This window comes from Urocitellus parryii, chromosome 1 (assembly GCF_045843805.1).
Source record: "Urocitellus parryii isolate mUroPar1 chromosome 1, mUroPar1.hap1, whole genome shotgun sequence".
Lineage (NCBI taxonomy): Eukaryota > Metazoa > Chordata > Mammalia > Rodentia > Sciuridae > Urocitellus > Urocitellus parryii.
In genome coordinates, this window is record NC_135531.1 from 154,284,661 (window position 1) to 154,300,475 (window position 15,815).

Below are 15,815 nucleotides of genomic sequence, written 5' to 3' on the forward strand. Positions count from 1 at the left end.
AGCTGTAAACTAGAACTCACCATTCAGGCTTCTTAGGTCGCTCTGAAGAATTAATAATAGAAGCTACTTGTGATGGACAGGGCACTTCCCAAGAGCAGCCTTGGTGAAGGGCTCCTCCTATGTGACCTGTGTCAATCTCTGAGTTCCTCGGCTCTTGTTCCCCCCACTCTTCAGGGAGGAGAGGGAGGGTTCCAGAGCGGTGGTGGGTCACAGAAGTGAGCTAACTTGTGCAAAAACAGGGATGCTAGGGCTCCAGGGCAGGACCACCTTGAACTCCATGCCTCAGCCTCTGCCTAACAAGACACTTCTAATGGGTGGTGTTAAGAGAGCCATTGGACAAGGACTCCAAAGCCTCATTTATGGAGCCAAACGTCTGGGGTCTATTCAGATCCTGGAAAATGCTTATAGTACAAATAAAGTCTCAATATCGATTGTTTATTCTTACATTGGCTACATTAAATAATTCACTCATCAGATTCTCATTTTAGGATGCGATTCTCAGTCAGACCAGGCTTGCTTGATCTCTGTAAAGATTAAAATGTTTTCAAGGCTTAAGCTAGCCAAGATATAAAATATTTGTAAGAAGCATGATTTTCACCTCAGAATCCCACTGGGAAAACCTGGCAACCCCCAGTTGCAAGGGCAGTGTGGTGCCATAGGTCTGATTAGAGCTTCCCTAAAAAAATTTTTAAACGATCTAGGCAAAGCAGAGCCTGAGCTCTGGTGCCCCTGCTAGTTCTCCCTGAGCCTCTGTTTCTCACCCGGAAAACTGGGGTGGTCATAGTACCTCATCAGGTTGGAAGGTGGCATGGTTGCAAGTGGGACATTTAACTTGGCAAATGACAAAACGTACGTGATTGGTAAATAGAACGGCATCTGTTAAAAATAGAAAGAAAAAGGAAATACCTGCATTAATGTTTTGAAATCTTAGAAATCATAGAACTACAGCTGAGTAAACTGGAGAGGAAGACGTAAGAGAAAGAGCAGAAAGAGAAAGTTCAGGGTGATATTTAAGAGCACGGGTTTTATGGAAAGACACAATGCTGGGTTAAAATCCTCAGACTCTTGATTGATAATATTCAGTTTATAAATACCGGTGATAATGGTATTTCAAGTGCCTTTCAATAGTAGGCATCTGCCGGGCATGGTGGTGCATGCCTGTAATCCCAGCGGCTGGGGAGGCTGAGACAGGAGGATTTCGAGTTTGAAGCCAGCCTCAGCAATGGCAAGGCGCTAAGCAACCCAGCAAGACCCTGTCTCTAAATAAAATACAAAATAGGGCTGGGGATGTGGCTTAGTGGTTGAGTGCCCCTGAGTTCAATCCCTAGTACTAAAATATATATATAAAGTAGGCATTTAAGATGTGATAACACTCAGCAGCAGCAGCATCGTTTCTAAGAGAGAGACAATAATTCAGTTTTCCTATTTGCTTTGACTACTTTGCAAGGTTGTTGCAGAAAATATAATCTCGGTGCCTTTATGGAAATATGAAATCATGCAAGTTTATAGACAACCCACATCATTGCCCGGTGTAATGTGTGCCCCTTGTCCTGCCGTAAAGTGGGGGTAGCTCTTTAGCGCTGGGATCGTGTGAATCAGAGGGCAAGGAGCACCCCTGCAGCAGTCCAGCTGTCCAGGGCCACGCTGACTCTCTCCCTTTTTCTTGACAGGCACTTCCTCTTTAAGACCTCCTCGGGAAGCACCCCCCTGTTTAGCAGCTCCTCTCCAGGATACCCCTTGACCTCAGGAACCGTTTACACGCCCCCGCCCCGCCTGCTGCCCAGGAATACCTTCTCCAGGAAGGCCTTCAAGCTGAAGAAGCCCTCCAAGTACTGCAGCTGGAAATGCGCCGCCCTGTCCGCCATTGCCGCGGCCCTCCTCCTGGCCATCTTGCTGGCGTATTTCATAGGTAAGTTGAGGCAGCCTCGTCGCCTTTCCTGGTGGTGAGATGGTGGGGGAGAGGCTGTGGCCTTGCCCACGGAGAGGCCCTCTGTTGTCTGTCCAGTTCGCTTGTGGGCTTCTAAGAGGCCTGATGAGGAGTGATGGATGCGGGTGATTTTTTGCCTCCTGGGATCCACTTAAATCTGATGAGTTTCTCCTTCATGATTCAGATGACATCTATCAGAAGTGGAATTAAGTACCCTCGCTGTATCCTTTCCTGCCGATGAAAGGAGAGTTGTCATTTCTGCTACCCAGAGTAGCCTTCTAGACTTCTCTGTCACTGAGTTTGATTCCTGGTCTGTGCTCTGAAATGCACACAGTGTGGATTGACTTTACCCAGAAACTGAATAGAAGGAGAATAGTGGTTGGTCTGTCCTGCCTGACAGCATCCTGATCACAGCGAAAGCCAAACTAGCTAGCTTATTTCCAGAGCTGTGGAACAGAAATAAGATGGAGTGGCCAAAGCATGCAACCAGGTCTTTGTACAGAATCAAGTCACTCAGAGATACCCTTGCCCACATCCCTGTCCCTGAGCTTCAATTCTCATCTCACCATGTGCTGCTGAACCTGAATCCGGTTCAGCTCTCATGTCCCTGGTGACTCGGTGCCTGACTTAAGGTAGCAGTTCTGTGAAGTTGCTGGAGCACTGCTCTTCCCATGCCAGGGATATTGGTTTGCATCCATGGGTGGATCCATGCAACCCCAGAAGGCAGCAGATGCTGAGATCCGAGGGGCAGAGTGCCACATGCATATGAACATCCCGGGCTGGACACAGAGCCTGCTCGCAGCTCCTGGCCCTGACAAAGAGCCCCAGTGCGGCTGCTCTGTCAGCTGTGCTTGCCAATGGCACATCTCCTGGCCCAGGCAGAGGCCGTGGTGACGTTTGTTGAAGTTTATTTGAAACACTCGATGGTTCTGGCTTGGTTTCAGGGCAGCTATGAGCTATGAGCTCCCCGGGTTGGCTGTGCCATGGTGCAAAGCAAACCTATAAAACACCAGCTAAAAGAGGCTGACTCCAAAACAGTTCTCAACAGGCATGCTCCAACTCCTCCCATCGAGGAGATAAGGCAGGGCAACACTGAAGGTGCAGGCCTTGCCTCTCGCCCCAATACAAACACCCCCCTCACTCTGAAGTATGGTGAGGGGACAGGGGACTCCTACACTTCCTTCTTCCCCAGGCAGCCCAGCCTGGTGCCTGCCAGAGAAAGAAACTGGTGCAGAACGTTCCAGTCCATTCGACCTTAGCTCTCCTGATGGCAAAGGAGTCTATCTGTGCATTCCCAGAAATCTGGGGTCTTGCCCGAAGCAGACCAACACAAGACAAAAAAAAAAAAAAATCAATGTACATTTTTTACTCTCTTTTATAATACAGCTGTGCTTGTCTTAATGTGGAAAAATAAACATTTATATCCCTTACCAGTTGAGCTTCTAAGGAATGTCCTCCAAAAGAGAGAAAAGGGACACTCCAACCAAAGTGGCTACACTTAACCTGGGTCCTGGTAAAAGCCATGGTGCTCTGAACCTCCGTTCTACGTGGGGACTGAGGTCTGATGCCCCCGGAACCCTTGACTTCAAGTCATGTCTGCTTCTCACTTACCTCTTGATGAAGTGTGGAGTGGTGGGTTGACCTGACAGGGAAGGAGGTCTGCAACCTCCTGGATCACTGGATTAGAATCTTTTGTGTTGTTGGAGGGAGTTTTGTGTGATTTCCCCAGGCAGCTGTTCAGGGCCTTGGTGGAAGCAAATTCAATGTGCCTTCGGGTTCTTTCCATGATCTGGCTTTCCGTCAGGCACTTCAAAAAGGTCCATGTGTTCACTTCTCAGGCTTAATGTTCTGCTGGGCTGGTGGGCACCATGGGGAGCCCAGATACAGAAATCGAGGCCCTGCCTGCCGCTGCCAAGAGCATCCCCAGTGTCTCTCCTACTCCTCTTGCAGGAGGGAGATAGATGGCTACGGCCTGACTTATTGAGCTTGATAGTTAAAATATAATAGCTTTCTGTAAGGGCAATCATATAAATGGGAAGCCGTATAGTGCGAGTTTAATGTTTTAATCGGGTGTCTAACTTGTAAATGATGGATTAGGAAACATATTTATCTTCAGTCTGGAGGCTACTGGAAGCTGGACCATCTTATATGGTTTATTAGTTTATAATCCATCACTTCCTATTATGTATACTTTAGGTAAGATTATGCTTTGACCCTGGAGTATTGAAAAATAGTTGATGACTCAAAAGGAATGATGTCATGGGCCAATTTACCCCACAGTGAATGTGGGGGTGCAGGACTATCTCAGCTCCTCTCCAGAGATGACCATAGGCCTGCAAGCCAGGTGAGGGGTCAGGATCCTCAGTGGTGATCTTGGCCCTGGCAATCCCTTTCTCCTTAGCCTGGTGAAGTTGTTTGCCTTCCTAAGTCTTGGTTTCCTACATGCAGCACAGGGGCATGATGGTTATTTACATGCAGAAACTCTGAAGTATGGTGAGGATTAATTAATGTGTATAAATCACTTTGAAGATGAAAAGCAGTATATTATTAATTACAAAGCTGCGGGGGCATAAACAGTGCATTGCAAACACAGGGGAAAGTGCTGGTGGGAGCCACTAGTGATTGTGTCTGCCAAAAAATAAAAAAAAAAAATAAAAACCAAGGTACTGAGGAGGAACAGAAGGGCAACAGGAAAACCAAGGGCCCTCTGTTGGAGAGACTGGAGCTTTGAAGACCTGAATCCATCCTGGTTCACATATGACGCCATATTCCACGAGAACATGACAGGTCCTGAAATTGAAGCAACCACCTCAGGACATTTATGGACAGGCAGTGGGTTCAGCCCTGCCAGGCACTGTGACAAATACGTCAAATTATCTTCCTTGCATGTTCAAACCCATAGAGAGAAGGCTTTTCAGAAGCGAGCAATTCGGAATAGCTCAGCCCCATGACAAGTTCTCTGTGGCCAGGCGTGTGGGTGGGTATAAAAAGCCAAATGGCAGCCACTGTGCAAATCAGAACACGTGGGCCTCACCCACTTGGGAAAGATCCCCTTGTCTAGCTCATGTAACCAGGGTGAGAGAACTTTAATGATAGGTAATTCCATTAGACCCTCTCTGTTCCAGATTCTCCCAATGTATAAAACACCCCAGAATAAAATACTCTGAAAAGCTTTGTGAGCCACCACGGGACCACTGTGCATGTCACAGCCCCTGGTGCCAACAGATCCTAGAGCATACAGGTTCCGGGGAATTTGAGGGGAATGCAAGAGAGCATTTTCTTGGGAAGTTGTCTTTCTTCCTTGGCACCTCAAACTCTGTCATTATGTGCAGTGCCAGAAGTCATAACCCTATGTTTCTGGATCATATAACTAGGTAGATTTTCTCCCCTGCTGTGTATGTCGGATATACTGTGTTTATATCTTCATGTATACATAATAGTAACTAGTTAGATAGAACCTTCTCCCTGCTTCAAATTAGAAGTATTTAAAGCACTTTTTTATAACTAGTACACTTAAATCATGATCCCAGTCACCAACATAGACTCTAAGTAGAAAATAAAGTTGGCACATGATGCTCCTTTGCTAAGCATTGCTATAGAGAACCAGAGAGACTAGTCCTGTGGTTGTTTAGTTGCAGGACCAAGGTGAGGTCTTCTGATCTCCCTAAACTCAGTCTCTCTAGTCTCCTGATACCCAGTTTACACTTCTTTAATTACTCTCTGAAGACTGTGGCTAGCTGGTTCCTCAAATATTGTATGAAACCTCAGTGGGCCCTCTTGGAGCATTAACTCAACTTATCTAGTCCTGTCCTCATTGGCAAGAGAATAGTTGCTCCCTATCCTTCCCAAATCAGCTCTGGCACAGTAGAGAGAAATCCTACCCCCTCCTCCGTCTCCAACCTCTCTGCCTTCTCCAAAATCTTCTGTTATGGGGCTCAGCCATTTTTTGCTATTAAAAGCCAGACAATAGATACTCTGTGTTCAGTGGGACAGTCCGTCTCTGTCATGACTATTCCACTCCGCCATGGTGACTCAAATGCAGCCATAGAAGCGTGTAAACAGACAGTCAAGACTTCAATTATGGACACTGAAATCTGAATTTTATGTAATTTTTGTCTATCATAAAATATGCTTCTCTTGATCTTTTTCAGTCATTTAAAAATGTAAAACCATCCCTTAGGTCACATGCCATATAAAACAGGTGGCAAATTGGATTTGGTTCACAAAAAGGCACTAGTTGTCAGCCCCTTTGATTCTATATGTGGTCACCTCCTAAGATTATCTTTCAGGGTCTTTCCACCTGCTTGAAAACACTACTTGCTGCTAAGAGTACACCCATATGTCCACTATCAATAAAGCAAGCTGTTGGTGTTTTCTGATACTGACATCCTATTTTGTGATAAATAATTGCATGTGACTTTCTGGCCCAAATTTAAAAGTAAGAAAAGCAAGCCACATCTCTCTCCACTTAAAATCTTCCTGCAGGATGGACTGTTCCCTCCTGACACTATAGCTGTAATTAGACAGCCTGAAACACGCTCCACCACCCCCAGAGTGGGATGGTGTAGCCCTTTTGCCACACAGCAAATAGTCCTCAAACTCAGTTACCCCAAATTCCTCTGCAAATTCATTTCCTGTTTTTACAACCTCCTCAGTGCCTCATGCCACCTTCATTGAGGTTTTCCAACAGGTTGTGACACTCCTGGGCCACTGAATGACATCATCGCCTTGTCATCTTAGGTTAGCATTGACCAGATCTCATTTCCTTAAAAGGCATAGAAGTTTTAACAGGGCTACTTCACGTCAGGGAAGAAAGATGCTTCCGACGTCTGAGTAAGTCCAGCTCCTCCTGGAACTTCTAAGTGAGAAGCCGCATGTTGACACAGAGCTCAGACTGTCACCCCTGAGTCAGAAACAATGGGTACCCTGCCCCGAGATTCCCTCTAACAAGGCTCTCCATGTGGTTGGGAAGGGAAGAGGGCAGAGAGGAGGATAAGAGCATTTATGTCATCGTAAATTAGTTTTGAGCTCCTCAGATCTCTGCCAAACTAAAATACATATATATGTATTAGAAAATCACCTTGCCTTTCTTCAGTGCCGTAATTCCTGCCAAGTCTGAACTACCAGGTTTTAAGTAAGCTGCTCTGCGCTCAGTCTTCTGCCACTCTGACTTTGATCTGTGCAGAACGCGGCCGTCAACATGTCAGGAAGTTAAGAGCGTGGTAATTTGGGGTGCTTTCAGTTTCTTTTGAAAACAATGAGAGATTATTTTCTATGGAAACGAAGAGACTACCATGTATTTAAAGTTGCTATGCTTGAAAATTGATATGTTGAGACTCACGCTGATGAATCCTGCGTTCTTGGCTGCTATTTTGTGTATTCTCATCTCACAGAACAGAACAGGTTTGGGGAAAACGTACAGGAAGCGACAGAAAGTAAGAGTGACATACCTACCTGGCAGCGTCGGTGAGGGCACAGTCTGGGGAGAACGTTGGCCTCATTCAGTCTCGCTGCCCTTGGACTATCTGGAAAGATGATAAACTTCCCCTCCTGTATGAATTCCAGATTGCGTATTTACCTCCCATTATCTAAAGAGCAGAATGCTAATGATTCATCCAAACAGTCGAGGAAATAACATTTCCACCTAACTCTCTGGCCCCGGACGGTGCAATAGAAAGAACTGCCCACACATTTATATTATGTGTTCAGAAGTTAGTAGGAGACATTTTTATCTTATAGATGTGCTAAAATGCTCCTATGATACCTCCTGCCAGAGCTTCCACACCCATGAGTCTTGGCACTGGGGCTGCTGTCTCATAGCTGCACACCTGATTTCAGAGGGTCTGTTTACAGAGAGAAAATAAAGTCGTTCATTAGCTGGGTCTCCATCCCCCAGTAGCCATGGTGGCCACACTGGTACTACGTGTTTGATACTGAGCAAAGACAACTTCTGCCTTAGAAAAGGATGTGGCCTCTTATAAAAACAGATTTGAGTAATTTGGAGAGCTGGAAATGCTTCTGGATGGGCAATAGCTAAGACAGGTGCCTGAACTTCCCTCCCTGAGACCCCTGCCCAAAGTCAAGGGAGTCAACCAAAGCAGGGTCTGCCTACCTCACAGGAAAGTGCTGGGAAGGAGAAGACAGAAGCAATTTCAGGTCCTGACTTTGCAGAGCATCTTAACAGGCCTCTAGGGCCATAAGGAAATGAAGTGGTCACCTTCGGCAGGCCCAGGACTTTGTGCCTCCACTAGTATGTGTGAGTAACACAGGAGAGGTCCCCTCCTGCTATCCTTTGAAGTGCAATTTGAGACCTTGTCCTAAACTTCTTCTCTGCATAATTATCTCTTTAGCAGACAGCAGTCTGGAAGTCATGATTGGATGTGGTCACGTCCTTGTCCGTTTCTCCAAAAACCCATTTGGGTTTTGGTTTTGTTTCTGCAGTGCTGGGAATGAAACCCTGGGCCTCAAAAATGCTGGGCAGGCACTCAACTACTGAGCTATACCTTTTTTTTTTTTTTTTAACCGGGCCCCTTACAGTGATTACTAGGCCTGCAGACTCTTCAGATTCTACCAACAATTTTCATGTTCCCATTTCCTCAGTCTTTCGCTCATTCATTTCTTTGTGTTTACTTCATGGTTTCAGATTCTGGGTGTTGTTTCTAATGGGTCAGTAAAGTTTGCTTCATTCCACATTTTATTTGTAACACCGTTTCAGGGGTTATCGCCCTGCCTTGGTTAACAGACAAGCAGACTGATGTGAGAGGAACCACATATTGGACTTGGGTGTCTGAGAGGCCTGATTCAAATTCTGACCCATAGACCATATAAAACCCATGTGACTGTTTAATCTCTCTGCACCTTAGTTTCTCATCCAAAAATATGTGGACAACTCCTACTTTGTAAAGATGATTCCAAGTAGTGCTCATTGAAATGACAGAAACATACATATTTCTTCAAATACAATATATAGCAGTTATGAAAAGCATCATGATTATATGCATCCCTAAGGAGAAAAACTATAAGTTAAACTATGATACTGTCACCTCACATTTATAATTTTATTTTGTATATTGGAAAAGAGACAGAGATCACTAGGATTCATATAACCATGTGAATAAGTAGGTTCATGGCCACATAACCCTTGTGTAAGACACACCAATTTTAAGATGAATTCTGATTTCAGATTCAGACATGTGAAAATATGAAAAAAAATCTGATTCTTAGAATCATTGGGACATGATGGGACCTGGCACACAGTAGAAGCTCAACTAAATAAAGCTATTGTGAAAACTGTGTTAGCTATTACACTTTTAGACTGTGTCCAATGAGAAGAATAACCAAAGTTTGGGACCACTGTTATCTCCAAAGTCATGACTGGCACTTCCTAGCACATCACAAGAAATGGAGATATTTGTTGAATTAATGCATGCTGATTAGGATTAGGTCTGTGTCGGATCCTTTGTGGAAGCTCTTTTCCAAGTACCAAAAATCCATGATCCCAAGTTCCACCTGTTCCCCAACATAAAAGGAAGTTTCTAATTCCCTTATGTTGTAATTGCCCCTGTTCCCAAGTTGCATTTCCAAGTTAGAAAGCATTTAGGCGAAGGAACAGTGAGAGGGGGGTGCAAGCACCACATTCGAGCCTGCTAGCAGGAATCTGTGATTCCCTGAAGTGGAGAGAAGTTTCTCGGTGGAGCTAGGAAGTGTTTGCTTCTGGCAGACAGCCACCGTTTGGCACTCGCAATGCAAAAGTGAAGCAGAATTCAGTTGGAGTTCAAGGTGAAGAAACAAATAATGGCATAAATCTGAAAGTCTGTTGGCTGTTTCTCTGTAAATGAGGATGTGCTAAGAAATGAAAGCATTCACTACAAAGCACCAAGGAGAGAAAAGAACTATTATATGGTGAATTAGGTCCATGTACTCAAGCCATGCAGGATCTTTTGTGCTCTGAAATGCCCTTCGTAGCTATATAACTTCCTATGACAGAAACGTGATCCAAAGGAAACTTCTAAAACATACACTTTTCTCTTAAGGTCACCTTAAGCCAGACTTCGTCACATTCTCCAGTGAAAATTCCTCTCTGGAAAATTCATATTTTGATTATCATGAGTAGACACCCAGAAGTTTTCCCTAGCCCTTTTCTTATCAAAGAAATCATTTATTAGATTGGTATCCTCTAATAAGGTCCACTGCATTACAAAAGTCCATCAACTCTCTTGACACATTTAATATTACCATAAAAGGAGGATTATACATTGCAGGTTCTGTTCATTTTTGGTTTTTACATTATCCACCTTCTGGCCTTAAATAAATAAGTAAATATCAGAATGTATCAGAAAATATAACAGCATCACACATTTGCATGTTGGTTGGATAAGACCTTTGCTGAAAAAAAACTATTGTCCTCCCTTCTGGAAACCAGAAAGACATTTATGAGATACTTAATACATATCATCTTTCTGACACATTATTTAAAAATAATAATAATAATAATAATAATAATAATAATAATAATAATAATAAAGCTGTGGGTGAGAAGGGAGGAGAGAGGCTTTGCCACCAATCTCTGCATTTCTTTCATCATGATTTTCTTCACAGCTGTGAGGGGAGGACCTTCCCTTGGGATGGGTTTTCAGTCTGGTTAGGTCATTTGTGGGAGACTTTGTGCAAACATGTTCAGCTCTCCCTAAGGACTGGGATCTTTAGAGAAGAGGGCGTATTACCTTGCTTTTTCCTTTGCAGTTATGATGCAACCCTCTCCGTTTGCTTACTTGTATTACACCACAAGCAGTTTAAAGTCACATTAATGAAGTTCAGACAAGACTTGCCTACATTCCACAGGAAGAAAGAAGGGTCAGGATGGTCAATACTTCCTGATCTTCAGGCTGTAATAAACACAGTGGACATCTCTCAAGGAAGTTCAGAGTGTCTTTAAATAAGATGCATTTTCAAAACTGGTTTTAAGGCTGTCTTCTGTCCCAAATTTTATCAACACAGACTTCTGGGGCATTAGCTAAATTTAGAGTATGTGTGTTTAAATTTTCTTTTAATAACAAGATAGGCAGCCTCCCTAAATCTCAAGAGAATTCTGGGTTACTCTTTTTTCTTTAGAAAAAAAAATTCTTGTAACTTTGTGTGTTAATTTTATGTATTATTAATTTTATGTTAATTAATTTAAGCTGTATTAAAATTATATGTATAGCCTTATGTATATGAAGCTCTTGCTTTTCCATTGGGCAAAGGATTCTATTTTACCAAGTGATTGGCCAGTTAGATGGTGTGCTGGAATCTGCTGACCAGCCTCAGAATCTAGGACATTTTTACTTGAAAATTTTTCCCGGACCTAGAGTCTAATGAGCAACCCCATAAAATAATATAGTTAATGGGAAACTTTAAAGTTCCTGGGGTAAGTTATATATTTTGCATAAGTGACTGGAGCCACACTGCTAATCAGGCACAAAATGGTGATAAAAGGCATCTGAGTTTTATTTTTCCCAGGACCATCAGGAAACAGGTTCTTGTACTGCAAAGCTTTTTATTAACTCATTGGTATGAATCAATGGTCATTTCCCTTTTTATTTCCTCTTCTAGAAATGTGGAGTGGTCTAACCATTGTGCAATAAGAAATCGAGGTCATTTTTTTGTGTCTGTTTTTATCCAGTCTGTTTTTATCAATGAAGACATTATCTCCTCCCAAATCCACTATAAAAACTGTAAAAAAAAAAAAAATTTAAGCCGCCTTGTTATTAACTTACATATCATGGGACCAAAGCAGTGACGAGTCAAGGACCAGAGGAAGAAGAATTAGTACCCAAAAGGATGGAAGGAAATTGATACATAAGAAAAAGACACAGACTCCGTGAATAGAAAAATCAGAAACGTTAGCTAGCAATGCAAACTATGAAATGCCATACAGCAAGCAGGATAAAATGTGGACCAATTAGAAGACCAAAGTATGGGGAGGGTGTTGACACCCAGAGTACCAAATTACATGTAATCTTCCACACAATTTCTGGAACCAGTAAGTCCAACCAAGATAATAAGATGAAAGGCAATTATTGAGAATTGCTCAAAGGCGATGTTTCATTACCTCATCTTACATCATTAAACTTTTGGTTCACTCGTGAACTACTTAGATAAACGACAGTGGACAGCTCAACATCTATCCAAATAAACCGAAAGCTACCACGATAAAAGAGATTGCATTTATAGACACAGCAGGCTCTTGCCTCATAGATGAGAATAATGTATCTAATGTTGAACATCAATCTGTATTCCCAACATGTTACGAAGGGGGGTCCTCTAAAAATAACTCATCCTACAAAATCGTTTTGCACTAGGGGTGGTTTATCTTCTGTGGTGTCTAATTGATATCTGTGTAATCCAGCCAGAATCATTGCTAACAAAAATGATGTAAGAAGGTGGAAAGAATGAATGTGGTGGTAGATTCCCAGGGGAGCACCAAAAGTGAGAGGTTTCAGATCTTTGTCGCCTTCAAATGTGTTGTCAATGGAAAGATCCAGGAAGCCAGAAAGCAAGTATATTTATCTTATTTTCAACCCTATTCAAAAAATCTACATGAGGGAAGAGAATTGTTTTATGCCAGATCCTTTGCCTGACTTTTCTTGCCTGTCTTCAGGCATAATGGAAGGTCCAGAAGAGATACCTGAGATTTCCTTACAGTTTTAGCTCCCAATAAAATTCAGTGGATTTATGAACTTCCAGCATTTAGTATAGTCTGTCAATCCACAGAGGGTGGGTCCTGGTCTAGTTTGGATGCGGATATGTTCAAATTTATAACAACCTCACTCTTTACCCTGCTCATGGCTGGTGCTGGGAGGGATGGAACGGTGGACTGGTGGAAGAGAGAAAGGAGGTCAGCTGCCTTTGGGGTTACATGCAAATGATGCGTGCATGCTCTCACAAACACTCACATTCCACACACCCTGCTCTGAATGCTCTGCGCAAAAACTTTTTTTTTTAAATTTCTGTAGTTTAAAAAATGTTTTAATAGGTACCTAATAATTAGTCATGTTTATGGAATGCACTGTGATGATTCTATATATGTATGTCAGTGTGTCTTGATCAAATGAGGTCCATGAGCATTTCCACTTCCTTAAAAGTTTAACCATTTCTTTTTGCCAGTTATCTTGAAATTCCCTCCATCTTTTAGTTCTTTATAAAATATATCCTAAATTGTTGTTAACTCTAGTCACTGCTGTAACAAAGTACATGTATAAAGACAAAAAAAAAAAAAAACTATAGTCACTGCTGTGTTGTAGAACACTGGAACTGATTTCTCCTAACTGTTCTTTGGCAATCATTACCCAACTTTCCTCTATTTCCTCCTTATTTTTTTCACATTTTTTCCCACTTTTTTTTTCCAGTACTGGAGATTAATTCCAGGGGGCACTTAACCACTGAGCTATATCCCCAGCCCTTTTTCATTTTTTATTTGAGACAGGGTCTCATTGAGTTGCTAGGGCCTCAGTAAGTTGCTGAGGCTGGTCTTGAACTTGAGATCCTCACATCTCAGCCTCTCAAGTTGCTGAGATTATAGGCACGCACCACCACACCTGGCCATTCGTTCACATCTTCATGAAATAATTTGACTGGTAGATCTGGTTTGACTTGCAGATGAGATCAGACACATTCAGGGTGGTCTAGCCATAGACAGATTTTTTTTTTTAAAGAGAGAGTGAGAGAGGAGAGAGAGAGAGAGAGAGAGAGAGAGAGAGAATTTTTTTAATATTTATTTTTTAGTTCTCGGCGGACACAACATCTTTGTTGGTATGTGGTGCTGAGGATCGAACCCGGGCCGCACGCATGCCAGGCGAGCGCGCTACCGCTTGAGCCACATCCCCAGCCCAAATAGACAGATTTGATACCAGCTTCCACCCAGCTTCCAAAGGTTTACTTGATCACAATGTTTGTCTGCATTTGCATATATGTGAAAGCCACTGTTTCTGTTCCCTCCCTCCTTCTACTCTATATACATCCCACCTATATATATCCTTAGGGGAAGTCCGTATTTACCCTCCTCTGTCAAGTTTAATTTTTTAAAAGTCATATACATAATATTAAGCCCACAATATAGTTAATTTCATTTTGTGCTTTTTAAATATTCACTGGTCTGTCGATCTGCGGCTCTTCTGGACTCTTGTCCCCACCCCTGCTCTACCTTCACCCTTGGCGCTCTCTTTAGAAGGTCGTTGGGGTGAAGGTGCTGCTTAAGGTCTCATGGCTTGCCCTGTCTGGGAGGAAATGTCTCTATTTCTTTCATGAGGATGTGAATGCTGATTACATAGCATTTTATTCTTCCCTTCCAAACTGACAGGAATTAAGCTTTTTGGAAAGGTCAACTGACCTGAAGTGATAGCCGTATTGTAATGAAATACTTATGGCTTGCTTTAATGTCAGGCAAATAGGAGAGAAGAACCAACAGAAAGATCTGTGACTAAATTTATCTCCAAGAAAGAAAACAGAATTGCCTGTTGTGTTTGTGTGACTAAGGGATTTATTAAACAAGCTGTGTAGCCCACCCAGGCAGGATGCTGTCACTACACAAAAAAGTACTAATAATACAGAGATCACCCGAAAGCCAAGCCTAAGCTCCTTTTATCATTGCACGTCCTGAGTGCCCTTGCTAAGTTTGCCCATGATGTTTATAATGCTTTGTCACCCTATTACTGCCTCACCCCTACCCAAAAACTTTTACCATGTCGTGGCTCCTTGCAATCCAAAACAAAGCAACATAACCAAAAAAAAAAAAAAAAAAAAAAAAAAAAAAAAAAACAGCTAAATGAGAAGATACCCAGAGTGGAAGGAATTGTCTCTTGTCATTGTCACACCCTTCAAAGATGGCTTATCAGGATGGACAGGCAACAGGCATTCTATTGGAAGAATTGGTGTGGGACCCGTTTTGGTGGAAATGTAAAGAGAGACTCTCAATATAAAAAGTAACAAGGTTCAATTGCAGAAACATGGAAAAGATTCTATCATGGCAACAGTGCTGTCAAATTTGGGCTGATTTTTTTCATTCATGTGATAGGCCAAGTTCGTTGCACACCTGAATGGCAGAGAACATTGTTTGTGCAGAGGGAAAAATAAATTAAGTACAACCAGAAAAAGCAAAGCAAGCACGAGAAAGGAAATCCATGAATAAGATTCCCCCTTGAGTAACTGTTGTATGGATGCATACATAATAATTTACATCTGTGGACTATGTATGTGTGTGTGTGTGCGTGTGTGTGCACTCCTGGGAATATAAAAGAAGAAACCAAGAGAATACCTAGACAGAATGATAACTTCCACTGGCTTCTATAGAACAAGACAGAACCACACGCTCACTACTGGCCTCGTGAATAAACGGAAACTCCGGCTTCATGGTCAGTTCAGAAAAATCCTCTGACTTAGATTAAACTGGTTCTTATTTTTTCACTGGATGATGAGGCTATAGTTTTAGCCCATCTGTTCACGGCCTGTCCCTGGCATCCTGAGAGACTTTATCCATTTATCTTCAAAAGCCAAAGAAAGGAGCCTGATACGAGAGGGGGGACTGAAGCTGGTGGTCCAGGAGAGATTACTGTAATACTGAACGGAGAGGCTCAAAAGCTCTGCCCTGAGCCACATGGTCACACAGGAGCCTAGGTTCCAGCACAGAGGGTTGCCCTGGTGTCTTGACGGAAGGTTTTCTACATGTGCATAAAGATTCTCCACGTAGAAAAGAATTTTGATTCGAAGCTTTAATGCCTTTGAATGCGCATCAAGAATAACACTGACATGCTTTCACCGGAGCCTTGGAATCCTAAAATAAATAATAGAAAAATTGCGATTTAAAATATAATTCCAAATACTAACTGGGCCCCGCTGCCTAGATGAGTAATAA

At 42.7% G+C, this 15,815-nt stretch overlaps 1 protein-coding gene across 4 annotated transcripts in view; it reads left to right on the plus strand.

The window, feature by feature from the left end:
• Tenm2 (teneurin transmembrane protein 2) overlaps window positions 1–15,815 on the plus strand; it is an 881,534-nt gene that overhangs the window by 643,824 nt on the left and 221,895 nt on the right. For all 4 annotated transcript variants that reach the window (XM_026407438.2, XM_026407439.2, XM_026407440.2 and 1 more), the window contains exon 5: window positions 1,671–1,909. In XM_026407438.2, the coding sequence (XP_026263223.2) occupies window positions 1,671–1,909 (239 nt within the window). The remainder of the gene's footprint in view (window positions 1–1,670; window positions 1,910–15,815) is intronic.